Source organism: Somniosus microcephalus, chromosome 4 (assembly GCF_052327205.1).
Source record: "Somniosus microcephalus isolate GS21.2 chromosome 4, FLI_Smic_1.0, whole genome shotgun sequence".
NCBI lineage: Eukaryota > Metazoa > Chordata > Chondrichthyes > Squaliformes > Somniosidae > Somniosus > Somniosus microcephalus.
Window position 1 is genome coordinate 327,383,830 of NC_140990.1, and position 21,055 is coordinate 327,404,884.

At 50.2% G+C, this 21,055-nt stretch overlaps 1 protein-coding gene across 1 annotated transcript in view; it reads right to left on the reverse strand.

Annotated features, from left to right (window-relative positions):
* Window positions 1-21,055, reverse strand: part of LOC147120678 (contactin-associated protein-like 5) — a 1,541,569-nt gene that overhangs the window by 807,967 nt on the left and 712,547 nt on the right. The window contains exon 8 of the mRNA XM_085986862.1: window positions 20,500-20,761. Within this exon, the coding sequence (XP_085842988.1) occupies window positions 20,500-20,761 (262 nt within the window). The remainder of the gene's footprint in view (window positions 1-20,499; window positions 20,762-21,055) is intronic.

A 21,055-nucleotide genomic window follows, 5' to 3' on the forward strand; every position in this document is an offset into this window, starting at 1 on the left:
CGGGCCTCGGTGACTCCACGCCATCAGACTTGCTCTCACACATGCTTGCTCTGACCGACGAGAAACCGCCCGGCTCCCTCTTCCGCATGCTCTTTATCCGCCAACTACCTCCCAGCATCCGCCCGGCGATCGTGGCGTCCAGTCTCACGGACCACAAGGCCCTGGCCAACGAAGCCGATAAGCTCCTGTCCGCCGGCTCCAACCACGCCGTCACCCCCGACCTGGCCTCCGCAGCGTCGGCACGCGCTCCACCCTCTATCGCGCGGCCACACAGCTCGGCCACGAGGCCCCCCAGGCCCCCACGTCCCCCAAGCCCTCCGACCCAGGGCTACTGCTACTTCCATACCTGGTTCGGCGCACGGGCACGCTGCTGCAGCCATCCCTGCACGTTTCCAACTGCCCCCACACCGGCCTACACGATGGCCGTGGGGCAAGCAGGCGCGCTGCTGTACGTTACGGACAGCGCCTCCAGACGTCGTTTCCTATGCGACACAGGCGCGCAGCGCAGCATCATCCCCGCGTCCGCCCTCGAGATCCAGCGAGGTGGCCGCGGCCCTGTGCTGGCTGCCGCCAACGGCACCAACATCCGGACGTACGGCACCCGCACCGTCACCATCGACCTCGCAGGCCGCCACTACCACTGGGAGTTTATCACCGCCAAAGTGCTCTCCCCGCTCCTCGGTGCGGATTTCCTGTGCGCCCACGGCCTGTTGGTCGACATGCCTCGGCGCCGCCTCGTGGACATGAACACCATGTCACCTATCCCGGGCGCCATGGCACCCCCCCAACCCGCTGAAATGGCATGGCAGTGCCGCGCCCGCTCAACGGACGACTACTCAGCACTCCTGGCTGAGTTCCCAGCCCTCACCAACCCGACCTTCTCCGCAAAAGTTGCTAAGCACGGGGTAGAACACTTCATCCCCACCACAGGCCCACCGGTGTATGCCCACGCCCGCAGGCTGGACCCGGCCAAGCTGGAGATCGCGCGGGCCGAGTTCGCCACAATGGAACAGCTCGGCATCATCCGCCGCTCCAACAGCCCCTGGGCCTCCCCACTCCACATCGTCACCAAACCTGATGGGGGATGGTGCCTCTGCGGGGACTACCGGCGCCTAAACGACGCCACCACGCCGGATCGGTACCCCATACCGCACATTCAAGACTTCTCGGCTAGACTGGCCGGCCGCTCAGTCTTCTCCAAAGTCGACCAGGTGCGCGGTTACCATCAGGTGCCAGTCCACCCCACGGACGTTCCCAAGACGGCCATAATCACCCCTTTTGGGCTATTCGAGTTCCTCCGAATGCCCTTCGGCCTCAAAAACGCGGCCCAGGCCTTCCAGCGGCTCATGGACTCGGTCCTCCGGGACCTGAAGTTCCTCTTTGTCCACCTGGATGACATCCTGGTAGCTAGTTCCTCCAAGCAGGAACACATCGAGCACCTCCGCACCCTGTTCCAGCTGCTCAGTGAGCACGGGCTCATCATCAGCCCAGCCAAGTGCCAATTCGGCCTCAGCAGGATCGAATTCCTCGGCCACCACATCACGCAGGACGGAGCCATTCCCCTGCCCGCCAAGGTGCAAGCCGTCCAGCAGTTCCCCCGGTCTACCGCCATCAAAGGCCTCCAGGAGTTCTTGGGGATGATCCACTTTTACAACCGCTTCATTCCCGGAGGGGCCTCCCTCATGCGGCCCCTATACGAAGCCCTCCGGGGTAAGAAAGACAGAATGGCGATCGAGTGGTCGGCGGACATGTTGACCGATTTCGACTCGACCAAAAAGGCGCTCGCCGACGCCACCATGCTCGCTCACCCACAGCCCAACGCCAGGGTGGCCCTCACCACGGACGCCTCCGACCACACGGTCGGCACCGTGTACGAGCAGTGGGTCGACGGGGCCTGACAACCGCTGGCCTTTTTCAGCCGCCAACTGCGCCCCCCGGAGGCCAAATACAGCGCCTTTGACCGCGAGCTCCTCGCACTGTACCTGGCAGTCCGCCATTTTAGATTTCTTCTGGAGGGCCGCCCCTTCACCGCGTTTGTCGACCACAAACCCCTGACATTCGCGATGGCCAAATCTGCGGACCCGTGGTCAGCCAGGCAACAACGCCAGCTCGCCGCGGTGTCCGAATTCACCACGGACATCCGGCACGTCTCCGGTCGAGACAACGTGGTGGCCGACTGCTTATCCCACCCCGCCGTCCACGGCGCCCACCTGGCAGTGGACTATGCTCAACTGGCAGCGGAGCAACGCACCGACCCCGATCTGCTCTCCGCGCCCACAACCCTCCCAGGGCTGCGACTGACCGACGTCGCCTGCGGCCCGTCCGTCGTCACAGTCAAATGCGACACCTCCTTGGCGCAACCCCGCCCCGTAGTCCCGGCGTCCTGGCGAAAACGGGTGTTCGACATCGTCCACGGCCTCTCACACCCTGGCACCCGCGCGTCCATTAGACTGGTGGCCAACCAATTTGTCTGGCGCGGCCTGCGCAAAGATGTACGCGTCTGGTCCAGATCCTGCATAGCTTGCCAGCGTGCCAAAATCCACCAGCACGTCAAAGCCCCACTCGAGGAGTTCACCGTGCCAGAAAGAAGGTTTGACCACGTCCACATCGACCTCGTCGGCCCTCTGCCGCCATCACAAGGTCACACGCACCTGCTGACAATCGTGGACCGTACCACCCGCTGGCCCGAGGCCATTCCACTGACGTCCAGCACCACTGCCGACATCGCGAGGGCGTTCATCGGTACCTGGGTCGCTCGGTTCGGCGTCCCCTCCGACATGACGTCGGATAGAGGCCCGCAGTTCACCTCTGATCTGTGGGCCGCCATCGCCCGAAACCTCGGGGTGGCCATTCACTGCACCACGGCTTACCACCCCCAAGCCAACGAACTGTGCGAGCGATTCCACAGGTCCATGAAGGCGTCCCTCCATGCCAGCCTCGAGGACGAGGCTTGGATCGACCGCCTCCCATGGGTGCTACTTGGCCTACGCTCCGCGGTCAAGGAAGACCTGCAAGCCTCGGTGGCGGAACTCGTGTACGGCCAGCCGCTGCGCGTACCCGGAGAGTTCCTGCCCACCGCCACGACCCCCTGGTCGGCTGACCAGCAACGCCGCGCTTTCGCCAACCGAGCACAACAGTTCGCTCCGGTGCCCACCGGCCGGCACGGCGAACCAGCAACCCTCGTACCACCTAGCCTGCACATGGCCAAATTTGTTTTCGTGCGCCATGACGCCCACTGAGGACCTCTACGGCCCCCATACGACGGACCCTACAAGGTACTCCAGACGGGGAACAAGTTCTTCCTCCTCAAAGTGGGCGGCAGAACTGACAAGGTGTCGGTCGACCGGCTCAAGCTGGCGCACCTAGAGCCCGACGAACCCGTTCAAGTGGGCCAACCCCCACCGTGGGGCAGACCGCCTAAGAGCCCGACGCGTCCGACTGCTCCGCTCCCGACACCAACCGCCAAGAGCCATTCCGGCCGTGCCATCAAGCCGCCACGCCGGTTCGTACACTCCCTACTAGCGGATTCTGGGGGGAGCTGTGTGGCGTACCGATCACAGAAAGGACACAATCCGCTTTTCGGTCTGTAGACTATAAATCAGGCGTCATGCCTTTAAGAAGGATCACACCTTTAAGAAACTCAATCTGCAACATAGTTAAGCCCAGAGCGGGGGAGGAGCAGTCGAAGCTGTGGACTGATGAATGGCAGTCGGACTTGGTGTAGGATCTGACGCCATTTTGTGTTCAACATGCAGTCTCAACAATTAAACCTTTTCTGTTGAACCTCTCCGAGTTCAGTATTTTTTGCTAGGAGTGCGTAGACTCCTACAATCTGATCATTTACCTCATTTACTTTATGTGGGACATTGCTGTATGCAAATTGGCTCCTGTGTTTGCGTACAGAATGACTGCACTTCAAAAGTAATGAATTGGTCATTAGATGCTTTGGGTTATCCTGAGGACATGAAAGGTGTTATAGAATGCAAGTTTTTAAAATCTATATATATAAAGCGGCTCTTCTGTCTGTCCCGATGTCTGTCTGTCCGTTCTCTATACGTTTGAAAGTTACAGAGCGTACCGACGCGCGCGTCGCCTCAAAAGAAAGCTTGCGATTCCGGACCGGTTATAGGTGTATTTACGTTTCGGCCGGACAAAAATCCCGCCCGCGGTATCCCAAAAACGTTCAGCGTTCCGCTCATTAGCATCTCATTAGCAACTGTGTGACGTCGAGGTCGACCAATCGGACGGCGGGTTCCTTCCTACAGTTGAGTGTCGAGTGAGTCGACGATTGACCAATCCTACGCTTCGGTGACCTGACCAGTCGACCAATCGGTGCGTGTGTGGGTGGGCCTTACCCTTCTGAACCGAGGTGAGTGGCTGCCATCTTGATTTTTCACAATTTTTTCCCCCACACTTTCTGTGTGTTAGGGAACTAAGGTAAATATTTTAATGATGTGTTAGGGAATTAAATAACAATTTAATAGGGGGGGGGAGGAGAGCCTCGGGAAATCGCGGGGGGGGGAGAGCCTCGGGAAATCGCGGGGGGGGGAGAGCCTCGGGAAATCGCGGTGGGGGGAGAGCCTCGGGAAATCGCGGGGCGGGAAGAGCCTCGGGAAATCGCGGGGGGGGAAGAGCCTCGGGAAATCGCGGGGGGGGGAAGAGCCTCGGGAAATCGCGGGGGGGGGGGAAGAGCCTCGGGAAATCGCGGGGGGGGGCGAGCCTCGGGAAATCGCGGGGCGCTCGCGCCGCCCGCACTGACCGCGCATGCGCCGCCCGCCCGCCCACAGCGGCCGTCCATCAGCCGCGCGATACGCGGGGGACCTCAGCTCCGGACCTCAGGCGCTAGGCAGGGGGAGGGGCCGGAGAGAGGGACAGAGGGGAGTGGGGGAGCGGGGGAGGCGAGGGGAGAGGAGGGGAGGGAGGGATAGGACAGGGAGAGGACATGACAGGGAGAGGGGGGACACACAGGGGCAGGGAGACCAAGCGCCCCAAAATTGCCCACTGACCGCGCATGCGCCGCCCGCCCGCCCACAGCGGCCGTCCATCAGCCGCGCCATACGCGGGGGACCTCAGCTCCGGACCTCAGGCGCTAGGCAGGGGGAGGGGCCGGAGGGAGGGACAGAGGGGAGTGGGGGAGCGGGGGTGGGGGTGGGGGTGGGCGAGGGGAGGGAGACAGGGGAGGGGAGGGAGAGGAGGGGAGGGGAGGGAGGGATAGGACAGGGAGAGGACATGACAGGGAGAGGGGGGACACACAGGGGCAGGGAGACCAAGCGCCCCAAAATTGCCCACTGACCGCGCATGCGCCGCCCGCCCGCCCACAGCGGCCGTCCATCAGCCGCGCCATACGCGGGGGACCTCAGCTCCGGACCTCAGGCGCTAGGCAGGGGGAGGGGCCGGAGGGAGGGACAGAGGGGAGTGGGGGAGTGGGGGTGGGGGTGGGCGAGGGGAGGGAGGGAGGGAGGGAGACAGGGGAGGGGAGGGAGAGGAGGGGAGGGGAGGGAGGGATAGGACAGGGAGAGGACATGACAGGGAGAGGGGGGACACACAGGGGCAGGGAGACCAAGCGCCCCAAAATTGCCCTCGCAACGCGGGGCTCCCCAGCTAGTATAAGTATAGATTAGAACATTTGGCTTTTCTCTGTTTCCAGAGTTTTTGCCTCCATTATGTTACAAATTCCCGACCGGTTCGTCAGATGTTCTCTTCGGTTTGGAGTCGTTGGATAAATACTCAGTCAATCTTTTTCCTCCCAAATTAACATATGTTGAACGCTTTTCTATTATTTTCTGTACCATCTGTAGTGCACAGCCCTCTTTAAAATACGTCACCCACAACTATCAGAGACTAATTCAGCTGGATCCCACCTCTGATGATTCTGCATGAAATCAGGCAATCTTTGTTAACAATATACATCTATATTTAATGAGGCTTGCCGTTGTGAAACAGTGTTTGGCAATTGTTTTATCTCTGAAGGTTTATGATGTGAAGGAGCAGTGATTTTTTATTACCTCATGCGAATCTGATAGGATGATGATGTGTTTCAGTTGGTGATAATGACTTGTGTGTTTGTAAACAAATTTAAAAAAATTTCAAGTTTTTCGGCTTGTATTTGTTTAGTTGATGAGAATGATTAACATTAAATCAAGAATGTGGAGAACTGAGCAGAGCATTTCATGTGAGTGAGTGTTCAATCCTCGAGAGATGGAGGAAGTAGTTAGTGTTGATTCATTCAAATGCCAATTAGACCGGTTTCTTTCAGAAAATAACATGCTGGCATGCAGTATATGAATAATTTCAGACATGATGGGCTGGGTTTTCATTAAGCTGTCGGGAAGGAGGCGGGACGACAACTTTCGGGTTTTAGTCCCGCCTCCATTGAAGTCCGGCCAATTGATGCGATTTTCCATTGAGTGACCTTGTTGAGCCCGCCCAGCGGGCTCAGCAGGCCAATTAAGGGCCACCCGGCAACAGGTGACGTCACAGACTGAAATTTCATCTGTCAAGAGTTTTTGACAGATGAAATATCAGTGTTTCACAGCTGTTTGAAGCTGTCAAACACTGACAGTCTGACTTCTAACATGAGTCCTTCTACACAGACTCAGTTAGAACTCTCACCGGCACTGAAAGCTGAAGGCTGTCACTTTTGACAGATCACAGCCATTCAGCTTTCAGTGCCGGCTGAGTGATGGACGCCCGACGCCTAGAGGAAGAAAGGCTGTTAAGGTAAGTACAGGTAATTTAAACTTCTTTACACACTTTAGACACACCAAACACACTTACCTTTGCACTCATGCACCCATCACTCACCTTGTAATGTATGTACCTTTAAGGGAGAGAACTACTTTTTACAGCTCCAGTATACTGTAGTACCGGCAGTGACCACACCTGTATATAAACGCTGAGTAGTGATCTGTACAGTTAGTTCTAGAGTAACCCTCATTCAGTAAACACCTGTTGTACCGTTTCTCCTGCAGTCTGTGTCTTATTATACACAGACACAACATTGGCGACGAGCAGATTCGAACCAACCTGCAACTCTGCATCACCTCCCAGGGATTCGCTCCTGGAGAACAGTGGAAGGAGGTCGAGTCCAGAAGCACGGGCGTCGACCACGGGCAACCACCCAGTCATCCAGCGGAGATTTGAGCATCGCAGGGGAGGCTGTCGAGAGCCAGGCTTGGCTTTCCAGTCACGGTGGTCCAGCGAAACGGGCTGGCAACAGGTACTGTGCAGACCCTTCCCGGACAGCGGTGGCTAGAGCCGACCGAGCGGCACAGAAAAAGGCCGAGCAGCGTCGACGGGGGAGAGAGAGAGGGCAGAGCACACAGGGCGCAGGCGGTGTTCAGGTATGAGCGGCGTCAACGGGGAGAGAGACGAGAGAGAGCAGAGCGCAGCCGGTGTTCAAGGGCCGAGCAGCGTCAACGGGGGAGAGAGGCACACAGGAAAACGCGCAGAGCGCAGCCGGTGTTCAAGGGCCGAGCAGCGTCAACAGGGGAGAGAGGTACGCAGGAAAACGCGAGGCGCTGCCATTGCCATGAGGACTGCAGAGAGTGGCATTGGCAGCAGCACAGGAGCAGTGCACGAAACCCACAGGGCATCACCATTTGCCACGAGGACCGCCGAGAGCGGCATTGGCAGCAGCGCGGGAGAAGCCATTTTAAGTCACAGCGGGGAAGAAAGGAAAGCGCGGGAGATGCCATTATAAGCCAGTCTAACCACACCCAAAAATGCCGAAGAGTGGCAGTATCACAGCGTTCGACAATGAAGTCGAAGATTGGACGACATATGTCGAACGCATAGAAGTATACTGCAAGGCGAATGAAGTGACAGATGACAAGAAAGCGCTGGTATTGTTGAATTCAAAGGGTGCAAAAACGTATGGTTTACTACGAAACCTAGTCACCCCAGAGAAGCCAGTAGAAAAGGATTTTGAAAACATAGGGTCAATCCTACAGGACCACTTAAACCCCACACCGCTGCTGATAGCAGAAAGATTTAAGTTTCACAAAAGGAACCAGCATAAAGATGAAAGTAATGCTGAGTATTTAAGGGAACTGCGCAAGCTATCGAAACACTGCCAGTTTGGAACGGGACTAGCAGATACTTTAAGGGACAAGTTTGTGTGTAGGCTTCAAACTGAAGGAACCCAGAAACGGCTTCTATCAGAAAAGGATCTTACGCTGGACAAGGCTTTCTGCATTGCAGTGTCACACGAAGCAGCAGCACGGGGCGCTGCAGAGATACAACGGAGACCGCAAGAATATGGCACAAATGAAATGTCATATGGAACAGTGAAGTGCTATCGCTGCAGCAGAACAACACATGACCATAATGATTGCTGGTTCAAGGACAAAGTGTGCAGACAGTGTGGAAAAGTAGGACACATAGCAAGAGTCTGCAGGTCGGGAAAGAAAACCAGCAGCAAGAAATCTCCACAGGAGAAGTACAAGAAGGTACATAAGGTGACGGAGAGTAGTTCAGTTGAACAGAAAAGTGATACAGACTCCGGAAGCAAGGAGCTGGGTTGTCTGAAACTACATAATATGATCAAAACGGAGGATCACCAAACTATCTGGGTCACGCTCAAGATAGCAGGAGTCCAAGTGAAAATGGAATTGGACACAGGGTCAGCCCTAACAGTCATAAACCGAAGGGGCTACAAGCGGCTATTCTCACATATACCCTTGAGAGATACAAAGATTGTCTTGAAGACGTACACGGGGCAAAAAGTCTACCCCAAAGGAAAAATAAGGGTGAACGTTATATATAACGGCAAGGAAACACCAAAAATTGACCAATATGTATTGCCATATGGAGGACCACCACTACTAGGACGTGAATGGATATGGAAGATACAGCTAGATTGGCATTCCATTCAAGCACTGACTGTAGATGCCAAAAAGGATGACGACGTCACACCTGGACGACTGTCAAAAATGCTAACTGACGCACAAGAAGTGTTCCAACAGGGACTCGGAACACTAAAAGGCATAACAGCAATGATCAAAATAGAGGAAAATGCAAGCCCAAAGTTTTTTAAGGCCAGACCGGTACCTTATGCGATCCGCCCAGCCGTCGAAGCAGAGCTGGAAGGCTTGGAACGTTCAGGAGTACTGTCCAAAGTGGACTGGAGCGAGTGGGCTACACCCATCGTTCCTGTAATTAAGAGGTCGTTGAGTAATACGCCTGGGGAACCAAAGAAGGTTCGCATCTGTGGGGACTTTAAGGTGACAGTGAACCCATTCCTTCACACTGTACAATATCCGCTTCCGCGGATTGAAGATATTTTCGCCTCGCTATCTGGAGGGAAACGCTTCACTAAGATTGATCTGGCCCAGGCGTACCTGCAAATGGAGGTAGAAGAAGCCTCGAAACAGTACCTCATGATCAACACTCATAAAGGTCTCTACCAATATAACCGGCTGGTGTTCGGGGTAGCATCAGCTCTGGCTATTTGGCAAAGGGCAATGGATCAAGTCCTGCAAGGGATTCCAGGGACCCAGTGTTATTTGGACGACATCCTGGTCACGGGCAAAAATGACAGTGATCACCTCGCCAACCTAGAGCAGGTGCTCACTAGATTGAAGGAATATGGGCTCCGAGCTAATCGCCACAAATGCGAGTTTTTCCAGAAGCAGATCTCGTATTGTGGCCACGTTATTGATAGAGGGGTTACATAAGTCCCCTGCAAAGATTGAGGGAGTAGTCAAAGCTCCAGCACCGGAAAATGTGTCACAACTGAGGTCGTTCCTCGGGCTGGTGAACTACTACCATAAGTTCTTGCCGAATTTGTCTACCGTACTACACCCACTGAACACCCTACTGCAAACGGGGTACCATGGAAGTGGAGTGACGAATGTAAACGAGCTTTCCAGAAGAGCAAAGCATTGATCACATCAGAAGAGGTGTTGGCTCATTTCAACCCAGCACTACCAATTCGGTTGGCGTGTGATGCATCACCCTATGGCATTGGATCGGTGCTGTCGCACAAATTCCCGGACGGCTCAGAGAGGCCAGTAGCCTTTGCGTCTCGGTCACTAACCTCAGCCGAGCGTAACTACGCCCAGATTGACAGGGAGGCCCTCAGCCTAGTGTGGGAAGTGAAAACGTTCAATCACTAGCTGCACGGGCAGAAGTTCACCTTGCTGACTGACCACCAACCACTTGTCTCCATCTTTAATCCAAAGAAGGGCGTTCCGGTGATGACTGCGCACCAATATGAAATCGAGTATAAGGGCACGAAACAGCATGGAAACGCTGATGGGCTATCATGCCTGCCACTGCCTACTGCGGAGGAAGCACCAGCACTGGATCCTGTCGAAATATTTCATTCGACTATAATTGAATGCTTGCCAGTAACTAACGCTGGTATAGAGAAGGAGACCCGAAATGACCCGACACTGTCTTGGGTATATGATTTGACGGTGAAGGGATGGCCAGCACATGGCGACTCACTGTTGCCAACATTCTCATCCAGAAGAGAACAGCTGTCAGTATGCCAGGGGACCTTGATGTGTGGATCCCGAGTGGTAATTCCACCCAAGTTAAGGGAGAGAGTGCTCAATGAGCTTCACGAAGGTCATCTGGGAGGGGTGAAAATGAAAAGCCTTGCTAGGGCTTATGTCTGGTGGCCGGGGATCGATCAGCAAATCGAGGACCTGACAAAGAGCTGCTCAGGATGCCAGAAGGTCCAAAATCCACCACCACATGCCCCTCTACACCCATGGGAGTGGCCCTCATCTCCATGGCAACGGGTGCATATTGATTTTGCTGGTCCATTCATGGACTCAATGTTTTTAATAGCCGTGGATGCGCCTGAGGTGATCAAAATGTCCTCCACCACCACGGAGAAAACTATTGCAGTCCTACGGACCATTTTTGCCAGGAACGGCTTGCCAGAGCAGATTTGCTCTGATAACGGACCACAGTTTTTGTCCGAAGAGTTTTGAAGATTTATGAAAAGGAATGGGGTAAGGCATTACACATCCGCCCCATATCATCCAGCCACAAATGGATTGGCTGAGAGGTTCGTACAAACCTTTAAAAAAGCAGTAAGGGCCATGTGCGATGGCGACATTCCACTGCAGCATAAGGTGGACAATTTCCTGTTAGCCTACAGAAATGCGACACATGCAGTCACCAACCAGGCCCCGGCCATGATGTTCTTTAACCGAAGATTGAGATCTCGTCTGGATTTGCTCAGACCAAATGTACGAAGAGATGTTGAGAGTAAGCAATTCCAGCACATCAATGAGAAGCCGACAAGGAGCTTCAATGTAGGGCAACCAGTCTTGGCCCACGACTACCGAACAGAGAAATGGCAACGAGGAACGATATGCACACGGCAGGGGCCACTAATGTACACAGTGGATGTTGGGGAGAACATTGTGAGACGCCATGCTGACCAGATCCTAGAGTCACAGGAACGAGTCAACCCCATGTCTCGGCCATACGTACCTGGTGAGGAACCCGATGTACAGGTCGCATCTACCTCAGAAACAATAGCTTTGGAAGCTGATGAATCAACTGACGACAGGGTGCTAGAATCGCCTCCGCACCAAGAGCGAGACACTCGGGAAAGGCATTATCCAGAAAGAATCAGGAAGCCTCCCCAAAGACTGAATTTATAAATAGACTATTTTCAGCTAATGTTGCATGTTAAAAGTGTTATTTGTAATTAGTTTGATATTTAATTGTTAAATGAGTGTTATGGTACTGTTAATCTAAAAGGGGAGGAATTGTAATGTATGTACCTTTAAGGGAGAGAACTACTTTTTACAGCTCCTGTATACTGTAGTACCAGCAGTGGCCACACCTGTATATAAACCCTGTGTAGTGATCTGCACAGTTAGTTCTAGAGTAACCCTCATTCAGTAAACACCTGTTGTACCGTTTCTCCTGCAGTCTGTGTCTTATTATACACAGACACAACACACCTGAACACCTACATCGCGACCCCTCCAAGTCCTTCAACCCGACGGCCTGCCTGCTCTAACCTGGCGTGGTTTGAAGCCGTCGGGAATCCCACACGACACCCCTCAAAATAGGGATTAGGCTAAAAACTGGCTGTTAACTATCTGTTAACAGGCAGTTAATTGGCACTAATCCCTTCCCGCCTCGGGTCGGCGGGTCTCAGTGCGGGGCGCGTACCCGCCTCCCTTGAAACTTACGTGGAGGCGGGTTTTGGGCGGGATGGTGTCGGGACCCTTGAATTCGGGATTTTTGCCCCCAGCACGCCTGAAAGCCCACCTCACGGCACACTGAAAATCTGGCCCGATATGTGATGAGTGTAGCGTGCTCGGGAGGAACATGTGATTTTGGACCTGTGGTTCCCAAAGCTCTCCACCACTGGGGGTTTTACTCGTCTCATGTCTGGGTCTGTTGTGGACTAATTGATAGAGATTGATCGCTATGATTAGTAGCACTGTATCATGTGACTAGCAGGATGGTACATAGTGAGCTAGATGGTCCTTGGTCTTTTTTCATCTAGCAATTCCTATGTTCCCATGAATACTGCCTTTTTATTCTGGGACTTCAAATGGGGATGGTGTCCCTACTTTGTCAACTGCAATGGCCCTACATGCAATGGGTTTGAGAAGTCTTAAATCAGAGCCTAGCAAGTCTAGTGTTGAGAATTGCCCATAATTCGATGCCAATCTCATCCAAAAAGGGCAGGAAGTGACTGGTGTAGTAAATGAAAAAATGTCACACAAATGTAGCAGGAGGTGGGATATTAAAATGGGGCAGAATGGACAAAGCTTTAATCTGGATCTGAGCCTTACTGTATTTGATCTGGTTTGATGCTGAAACTAGGTGACAAAATGGATGTCCACCACCTTGCTGAGCACATCATTGACCTACTCCAATTATTTCATCTCCTTCTTGACTGGCTAATTGGACTCATTTATTTGATTGTAGGGAAAGAGATATTCAAATAAATGGTGGATCTTGGTGACATCTTGAAGATGTCTTGGATGATGTTAGTGAGCCTGACAGTGTAGGGCAATTGAATTAACACACCGGCTGACACAATCGCTCAGTCTTCCTCTACAATCTTGACATCTCCACAGTATGTTAAATTCAGCTTACTCCCACTGCTGAGTTCAGTAACACCTCCAAGCAAGTTCTCTGATGAGCTCTTCACCACCTAACATTTAAAAATAATCTTCAAGTTCAGCCAATTTTTTTGTACAGCAGAATACAAACCACGATGCAGTCAAGTGCAGTTAGCGTAGCTGTCTCATAAAATTGACCCGGGTAGTTGCTGGGAGCAGAGAAAAATGTAGAGGAATTGTACTGAATTACCAATCAAGTTACAGCTTTCTTGCAGCTTAATGCATGTTCCAATAGTCCTGCAATGATGTGATTTTTAAAGAGATAGTGATGGTTTGGAATCTAGCCCATCTTAAAATAGTCTACTAGTAGTAAGCTTTTGCAGATGTTATTGCAAAGACATTTAAGGGCATTTCATTTTATTACTATGACCCACCGTATCTCTAATATGCTAAGGGCTTCGTATATTCACTTCAATAGAAAGGAAGAGCGGGCGGGCACTATAACGGGCGACCAACCCACTGTTGCCCGTGTTACACCCGCCAAAGTTGAAAGTTCCGCCCTAAGTCATGCATGTAGGATGCAAGTGTCAAATATTTTTCTGTTACCACTGGTTAGGCCACTGGGGACTCAGCCAATTCTGGGCACCACACTTGAGAAAGGATGTCAAGGTCTTAGAGCGGGTGCAGAGGAGATTTATTAGATTGGTACCAGGGATGAGGGACTTCAGTTATGTGCAAAGACTTAGAAGCTGGGATTGTTCTCCATAGAGCAGAGAAGGTTAAGGGGAGATTTAATAGAGGTGTTCAAATTTTTGAAGGGTTTTGATAAAGTAGATATGGCAAAAAGGTTTCCACTGGCAGGAGGGTCGATAACCAAAGGACAGAGATTTAAGATAATTGGTAAAAGAACCAGGAGGGAAACGAGAACAATTTTTTTTTTAACGCAGCGAGTTGTTATGATCTGGAATTGACTGCCTGAAAGGGCGGTGGAAACAGATTCAATAGTAACCTGTCAAAAGGGAATTGGATAAATACCTGAAAAGGAAAGATTTGCAGGGCTGTGGGCAAAAAGCAGGTGTGTGGGTCTAATTGGATAGTTCTTTCAAAGAGCTGGCACAGACATGATGGGCTGAATGGCCTCCTTCTGTGCTATAAGGTTCAGGCCTAGAAATTGGCCTGAGGCGCCCAAGCGGCGCCAAGTTCACCTGGGCGCTGGAATTTGCGCCGCGATCGCCACATTAGCGATCGCCGCAAATTCAGTTGAAGTGCCCCTAGAGGGAGACGGGGCGCGGCTCGAGGCACTCCGCGTCCTTCTTAGGGCGCTGAAAGTGAATTTCGCAGCGCTACGTGCTGCAGCACCACACGCTGCGACACGGCACGCTGCGGTACTGCAGGCCTTCCTCCCACTGTTAAGGGGGAGGGGCCTGCAACAGCGCGAGCCCCGATCGCGAGTGCCGGCAAAAGAGCCCGGCATCAAGGAGAAGTGCCGGGCTCTCGGGAAACAGCCGGCAATGCCGCGGGGGGGGGCGGGGGGGGACCAGGAGGCCGGGGACGGAAGTGCTGGCAGGCGGCCGCCAAAAAAGCGGCCGCCCCGCACCTCCACCTTAACTTGCGCCTCTGCCGGCGCAGCAAGGCCCCGTGAACCGGGCGCGGGTAGCGAACGGCGCTACAGCGGCGTTCGCTACCAAATATCGCGATCGGGGCGCGAATGGGGCGCTGCGCACACCGATGACGTCATCGGTGGTGGCGCAGCGCAAAAGGCTAACGCCACCATTAGCGCCCCTGCTGAATATCGCGGGAGGCGCAGCCAGTGGCGCTACAGCCACTGACTGCCTCTTTAGGCGCTAACAGGTGGCGCTACTCACCCAATTTTTCCCCCTCAATGATTCTAACAATTTTCCCATCACACGTTGTTGACAGCACCGTCCCTGATGAACAACATTTCCTTCAGCTTATTGTGAGCAGTGCCATGGGAGATCTGCTGGTCCTTCATCCTTGCCTCCCACATTTTTGGGGGTATATTTTCCTCCACTTACTGATGTAAGTGAAAATACTGCACAGGTATTTTACAGAGGAACTTACTTTATACTTTCTCACCAGCATTAAACAGAGAATAATATACCCAGTGCTGTTTTGTACACTGACATTTCCTTTACCCGATGTTGCGTGTTCAAAATTAACTACATTAGTTGGGTGAAAACATTTATTATGTCTAATCCATGGCTAACCAATAATAATATGGACTAGAAATTACTTGTAGATATATTAGTGAACAAATGTTTAACGCTTTCATATGATGTTCCTTGTCTGCTATTTTAGTGGAACCCATTAAACAGGATAATGATTAAAAAAACAGATAACGGGACATGTTAACCATTTGCCTGCTACAATCACCAACAGTAATTTCCAGGCTTATAATTCAAACATGCTTACCTTCTAGCCCTCATCACTTCAGCACAACATGAAATGCAATATAAATTGAGAGGTAAAGAGATCAACCATGCAGACGAAGATTAAAGGACCAGAGGAAGTCTTTCAGTCCAACTCGCAGCTGGCAAAGGACTACTTTCAAATGATGACAATACTTTTATGCAAAATATCTGGGCTGCATTATCACAGCCCTGGCTGAGCAGTCTACAACTAGGAGGTCATAGTCTCAGAATAAAGGGTTGGCCATTTAGGGTGGAGATGAGGAGAAATGTCTTCACTCAAAGGGGTGTGAATCTTCAGAATTCTCTACCCTAGAGCACTGTGGATGCTGATTCGTTGCGTATATTCAAGACAGAGATCGATAGATTTTTGGATACTAAGGGAACCAAGGGATATGGGGATAGTGCGGGAAGGTGGAGTTGCAGTAGAAGATCAGTCATAATCTTATTGAATGACAGAGCAGGTTCAAAGGGCCGAATGGCCTCCTCCTGCTCCTATTTCTTATGTTCTTACGTAATAAATCAACAATTTAAGTAGAACAAAACTGCCAAGTTATTTTACTATTGCTGAATAGGTGAACCTTACTAAGCTTTGGAAATGGTCACGATAACAGCACTGGAGAGAATCAGGCAGAACTCCTAAACTGAAACAGTAAATCATAGCTGTCACTACAAAGGCCTCTTGTCCAAGTGTAGCTTGGATTTTACTTTTGAAGTAGCGCAGAGTCAATTTGAGGGTACATAAAGTGGCCAAACACACCTGCCAAAATACATTGCTCAAGTACTTTTGTTCCTTCAAAATCTTAAGCAGTTGTCTGTAAAACTGTGAAGATAATGACAGAAAATAGCCTTCAAAAAAAATCCAATGCCCCAACTGTCGGAGATCTTTTCCCTGGTGCTCTTCAGACACATAAGAACATAAGAAATAGGAGCAGGAGTCGGCCATTTGGTCCCTCGAGCCTGCTCCGCCATTCAATAAGATCATGACTGATCTACCTCAACTCCACTTTCCTGCCCGATCTCCATATCCCTTGATTCCCTTAATATCCAAAAATCTATCGATCTCTGTCTTGAATATACTCAATGACTGAGCCTCCACAGCCCTCTGGGGTAGAGAATTCCAAAGATTCACCACCCTGAGTGAAGAAATTTCTCCTCATCTCAGTCCTAAATGGCCGACCCCTTATCCTGAGACTGTGAGCCCTGGTTCTAGACTCTCCAGCCAGGGGGAACATCCTCCCTGCATCAACCCTGTCAAGACCTGTAAGAATTTAATATGTTTCAATGAGATCACCTCTCATTCTTCTAAACTCTAGAGAATATAGGCCTAGTCTACTCAACCTCTCCTCATAGGACAATCCCCCCATCCCAGGAATCAATCTGGTGAACCTTTGTTGCACTCCCTCTATGGAAAGTATATCCTTCCTTAAGTAAGGAGGCCAAAACTGTACACAATACTCCAGGTGTGATCTCACCAGGGCCCTATATAATTGCAGTAAGACGTCTTTACTCTTACACTCAAATCCTCTTGTAATAAAGGTGAACACAGTACTGTTCGATGTTCTTTCACAATTATCTCCACTCGAAGACTGCTAACTCGTGATTGGTTGCAGCTCCAGGAGTGCCCACAACCTTTGAATAACCTCATCCACAGCGGGCCAATCTTCACATCTTCATGGGTGAATCTATTTGCCTCCACTTTTAATCACACCCAAAAGCAATTCTGTTCTCATAAAATCGAGTTTTGATAGAGTACATAGGGAGAAACAGTTTCCGCTGTTCGGAGGCTCAGAAACCAGAGGACACAGATTTAAGGTAATTTGGAAAAAGAACCTGAGGTGAGATGAGGCGAATTTTTTTTTCAAAAACGGAGCGAGTTGTTATGATCTGGACTGCATTTCCTGAAAGGGCGGTGAAAGCAGATTCAATAGTGATTTTCAAAAGGGAATTGGATAAATAGTTGAATAGCAAACAAAATTGCAGGTCCATGGGGAAAGAGCAGGGAAGTGGGTCTAATTGGATAACCCTTTCAAAGAGCCGGCACAGGCACGATGGGCCAAATGGCCTCCTTCTGCGCTGTATCATTCTATGCCTCCATGTCCATTTTTCAATAACAACTCTGGTTCATTTCTCTCTCTTTCAAACCTAGCGGCAATGAACCATCCCAGTTGCTTTCCCTTCTAGGATCAGCTGAGTTAGCACGGATCAGGGAAGAAACGTGGGGCCTCTCTGGTGTGTGTGGTTAAGCTTTCCATCAGTGGAGTCTGGAACGTTATATGTTTGACCATTTTTTTCATGAATGGGTATCACTGTAATGCTGAGGGGATAGTTTCAGTCCTGATGAAGGGTTACACTTGAAATGGTCCCTTTCAGATGCTGATCAAACTGCAGTGCATTTTCAACATTTTTAACGGTTTTGTAAAAATAAAATGATTTTGTTGGTCTTAATTTCACACAGCTTTACTCTCCAATATTCCATGCAATTCATTTTATATTGCTCTACAAACCTATGAATCTTGCAACGACTCAATATACAAGGGTAGAATTAATTGATGCACTCGTTACAGCATAGACTCCCAATGGGCAAGGGAGCTTTAAACAAAGCTGTCTCGCTCACACTGGTAAGGTTAAACTTGCCCTAATCAGTGGTGCTTGCGCTAACCACTATACGTGCCCTGCATTTCAGAGAAAACATTCCGGTGTTCGGATGCTGGGTCCATGTGATGTATTGAAGGGGTTCGAGAGATTTTGGGCAAGATGGGTTGGAGGCAAAGCAATTCATCAGCTCATTACCAAGGCGCTTTGTGAAGGCCAAGCTCACTTTGCAATCAATGTAACCTGGCAGAGATATCTGAATATAACAAACAGCATGAGTGCATTTGTTTATCTTCCTCACGGTCTGTTTAATTATTCATCTAAAAAGCCAGTGGGAGCACAACTTGACCCACGTGAACCATCTGAGTGCTACTGGTGCTAGGACCTTGAAGACATTTTACTGTATTAGTAGTCGGATCTATCAGAACTCGAGTGCAAACATGCATTACACAACTGGAGATCAACTGCAAAAGCAACACAAATGTATTTACATATATACGTGTGTGTGTGTATATAGACTAGTAGAAAAATAAGGAATTACTGAAAAATAAAATAAATTGAAGGACAAAATTATTTTGAATTCATTTTTCCCCCCACTTTGCATCCTACCCCATTAAGGGAAATGTGACTAATGGACTTGAAGAATTTCATAACTCACCATTGTTCATGAAGTAGTTCAATTCTTTCCTCGTTGCATAAAACACCACAACACTCTCCTTTTTGCAGCCATGTATTCCTACATTGCAACAGTGACTACACTTTAAAAAGTACTTCATTGGCTGTAAAGGGCTGTGGGACGTCCTGAGGTATTGAGAGGCGCCGCACAGGTGCAAGTTCGTTTCTGTTCTATTCTATGTAATGCCCAGCATTTTGACAATGTTGCTTTCAGAATTCTCCGGGATCGCTGCATTCTGTCGAATCTGTAATCTACTTCATTGCATCACCGGAGAGAACACAATCAAACTAGCAGTCGTACAGAGAAGCATACAATAAAACTTCTCGCTGTGCTTTCCACCGTCTATGAAATTTCTTCAATAATTAGCATTATTCACAGTGAGACAGGATATGCTAACGTGTGACATGTGAAGGATGTAAAAAATAACTTGCACTTGCTTGGCAGCTTCTACATCCTCAAGGCATCCCAAAGCATTTAACAGCCAATAAATTCCTATTTTTTTGAAGTGCAAGCGGTACTTTTTTTTTAGGCAAACACAGCAGCAGTTTTGAGCACAACAAGTTCCTACAAACCTCAACGCGATTAATGACTGCTTAATCTGTTGAGGTTGTTGGTCGGCAGGGTGGATGTTGTCCAGGACATCGGGAAAACTCTTTGCTCATCTTTGCAAACATGCCGTGGGAACTTTCGGTCCACCTGACTAGGCAGACGAGTTAATTATTTCATCTGAATGAAGGCACCTCCGACAGTGCGGCAGCCCCTCCCAGGGCTGCACTGAAGTGTCAGCCTAAATTATGCGTTCAAGCCTGATGAAAAGTGCGACTGTTGCAGGAAGTGCTTGTTATACGCAAGATATTTAATGCATTATAAATATCAGACACATTACTGGCCCACAAGACAAGCCAAACAGCCTTTTTATTACAACCTATCTAAGCTCTTCCATCCAAAATAGTAACCTTACTCTTTTTCCATTGTCACATCCACCTGGTTCTTAAATGAGCCCAGTGTCCTGATCTCAACCATTGTTCCCAACAACCCATTCCAATTCTAGGTCACCCTTTGAGCAAAGAAAAACTATTTTTCCTAAACTTACCTTTCACATGCTTGAAGCTGTGACCTCTCGTCTTGGGTAATCATGGCATAGCAAGTATTTTGAAGTGTTTGCTTTCTCTACCCTATTAAATATAACTGCTATAAGACCCCCTCTGAAATGTCTCCTTTTGAGGTTGAAAAGCTTCAGCATATCTCGCCGTTCCTCATCACTCAACCCTAACAAATCTACTGCTCTGCACCTCGTCTAGGGTGCAAAGGAAAACTTACCTCAAGTCCAATTGTTCCTTATCTCAAGGCCAATTATAAATGACTACTGAGCTTTTCTATTCAATATCAGCAACCAACTAACAAAAATCAACAGCAACTCAAGTTCCCAATGATCCCTACGCAATTGGATACAACATTTCCATGTCCCGAACTGAAGATTTTTATACTCATTAACTCTCAAGACAAATTCCCTTCCTTTAAACTTGGCCATTTGTCTTGCTCTTATCAAACTACCTCTGATCTTTATCTTCCTCTAAACTCTGATCTTCTTCCTCCACTTCAACTCTAATCTTTCTTGGCTCAGTGTGCTGTGCTTCAGAAGATAATTAGCTGCCTAAAGCTATTTGCCTGGAGATAAGTGTTTCTCTTTATTCCCACAATTCCTCCCGCTGTCACCGATGGCAGCAAAATTGAGTATTGCAATTACCTGCGGTGATGTCAGCTTGGCTCCACGATAATTTATGAACATTTATTTTGAGCTCCCCCTTGTTGAGGTAAATCTGTAGCACTCCAGATGCTTTGTGGAATTCATTGTACAGCAGCAGACCATCCTTGTTCCAAGTGCGGAATTGAAAGCTGACAGATAGTCCGTCCATTTGAGGCTTCCCGGGCAGCAGCAAGTAACTACGAGAAGTCATGAACGTGACCGGAACGATGTGCGGCTCTGTGCAGGAGAATGTCACGTTGCCCTGGAAGAAAGGGGGAATGGAGAAAAAAAATAATATTCAAGTTAAACATTCTGACTACAACAACAGAAAATGCTGGAAACACTCAGCAGGTCGGGCAGCATCGTGGCGAGAGAAACAGAGTTAACCTTTCACGTCGATGACCCTTTGTCTGAACTGGAAAGAGTTGGAGAAGTAACAGATATTTAAGCAAGTGTGGGGCAGGGAAAGGGGGGAGGGGAGGAAAGAACAAAGGGAAGGTCTATGATAGGATGGAAGGCAGGAGAGATTGAAAGACAAAAGGGATGATGATGGTGC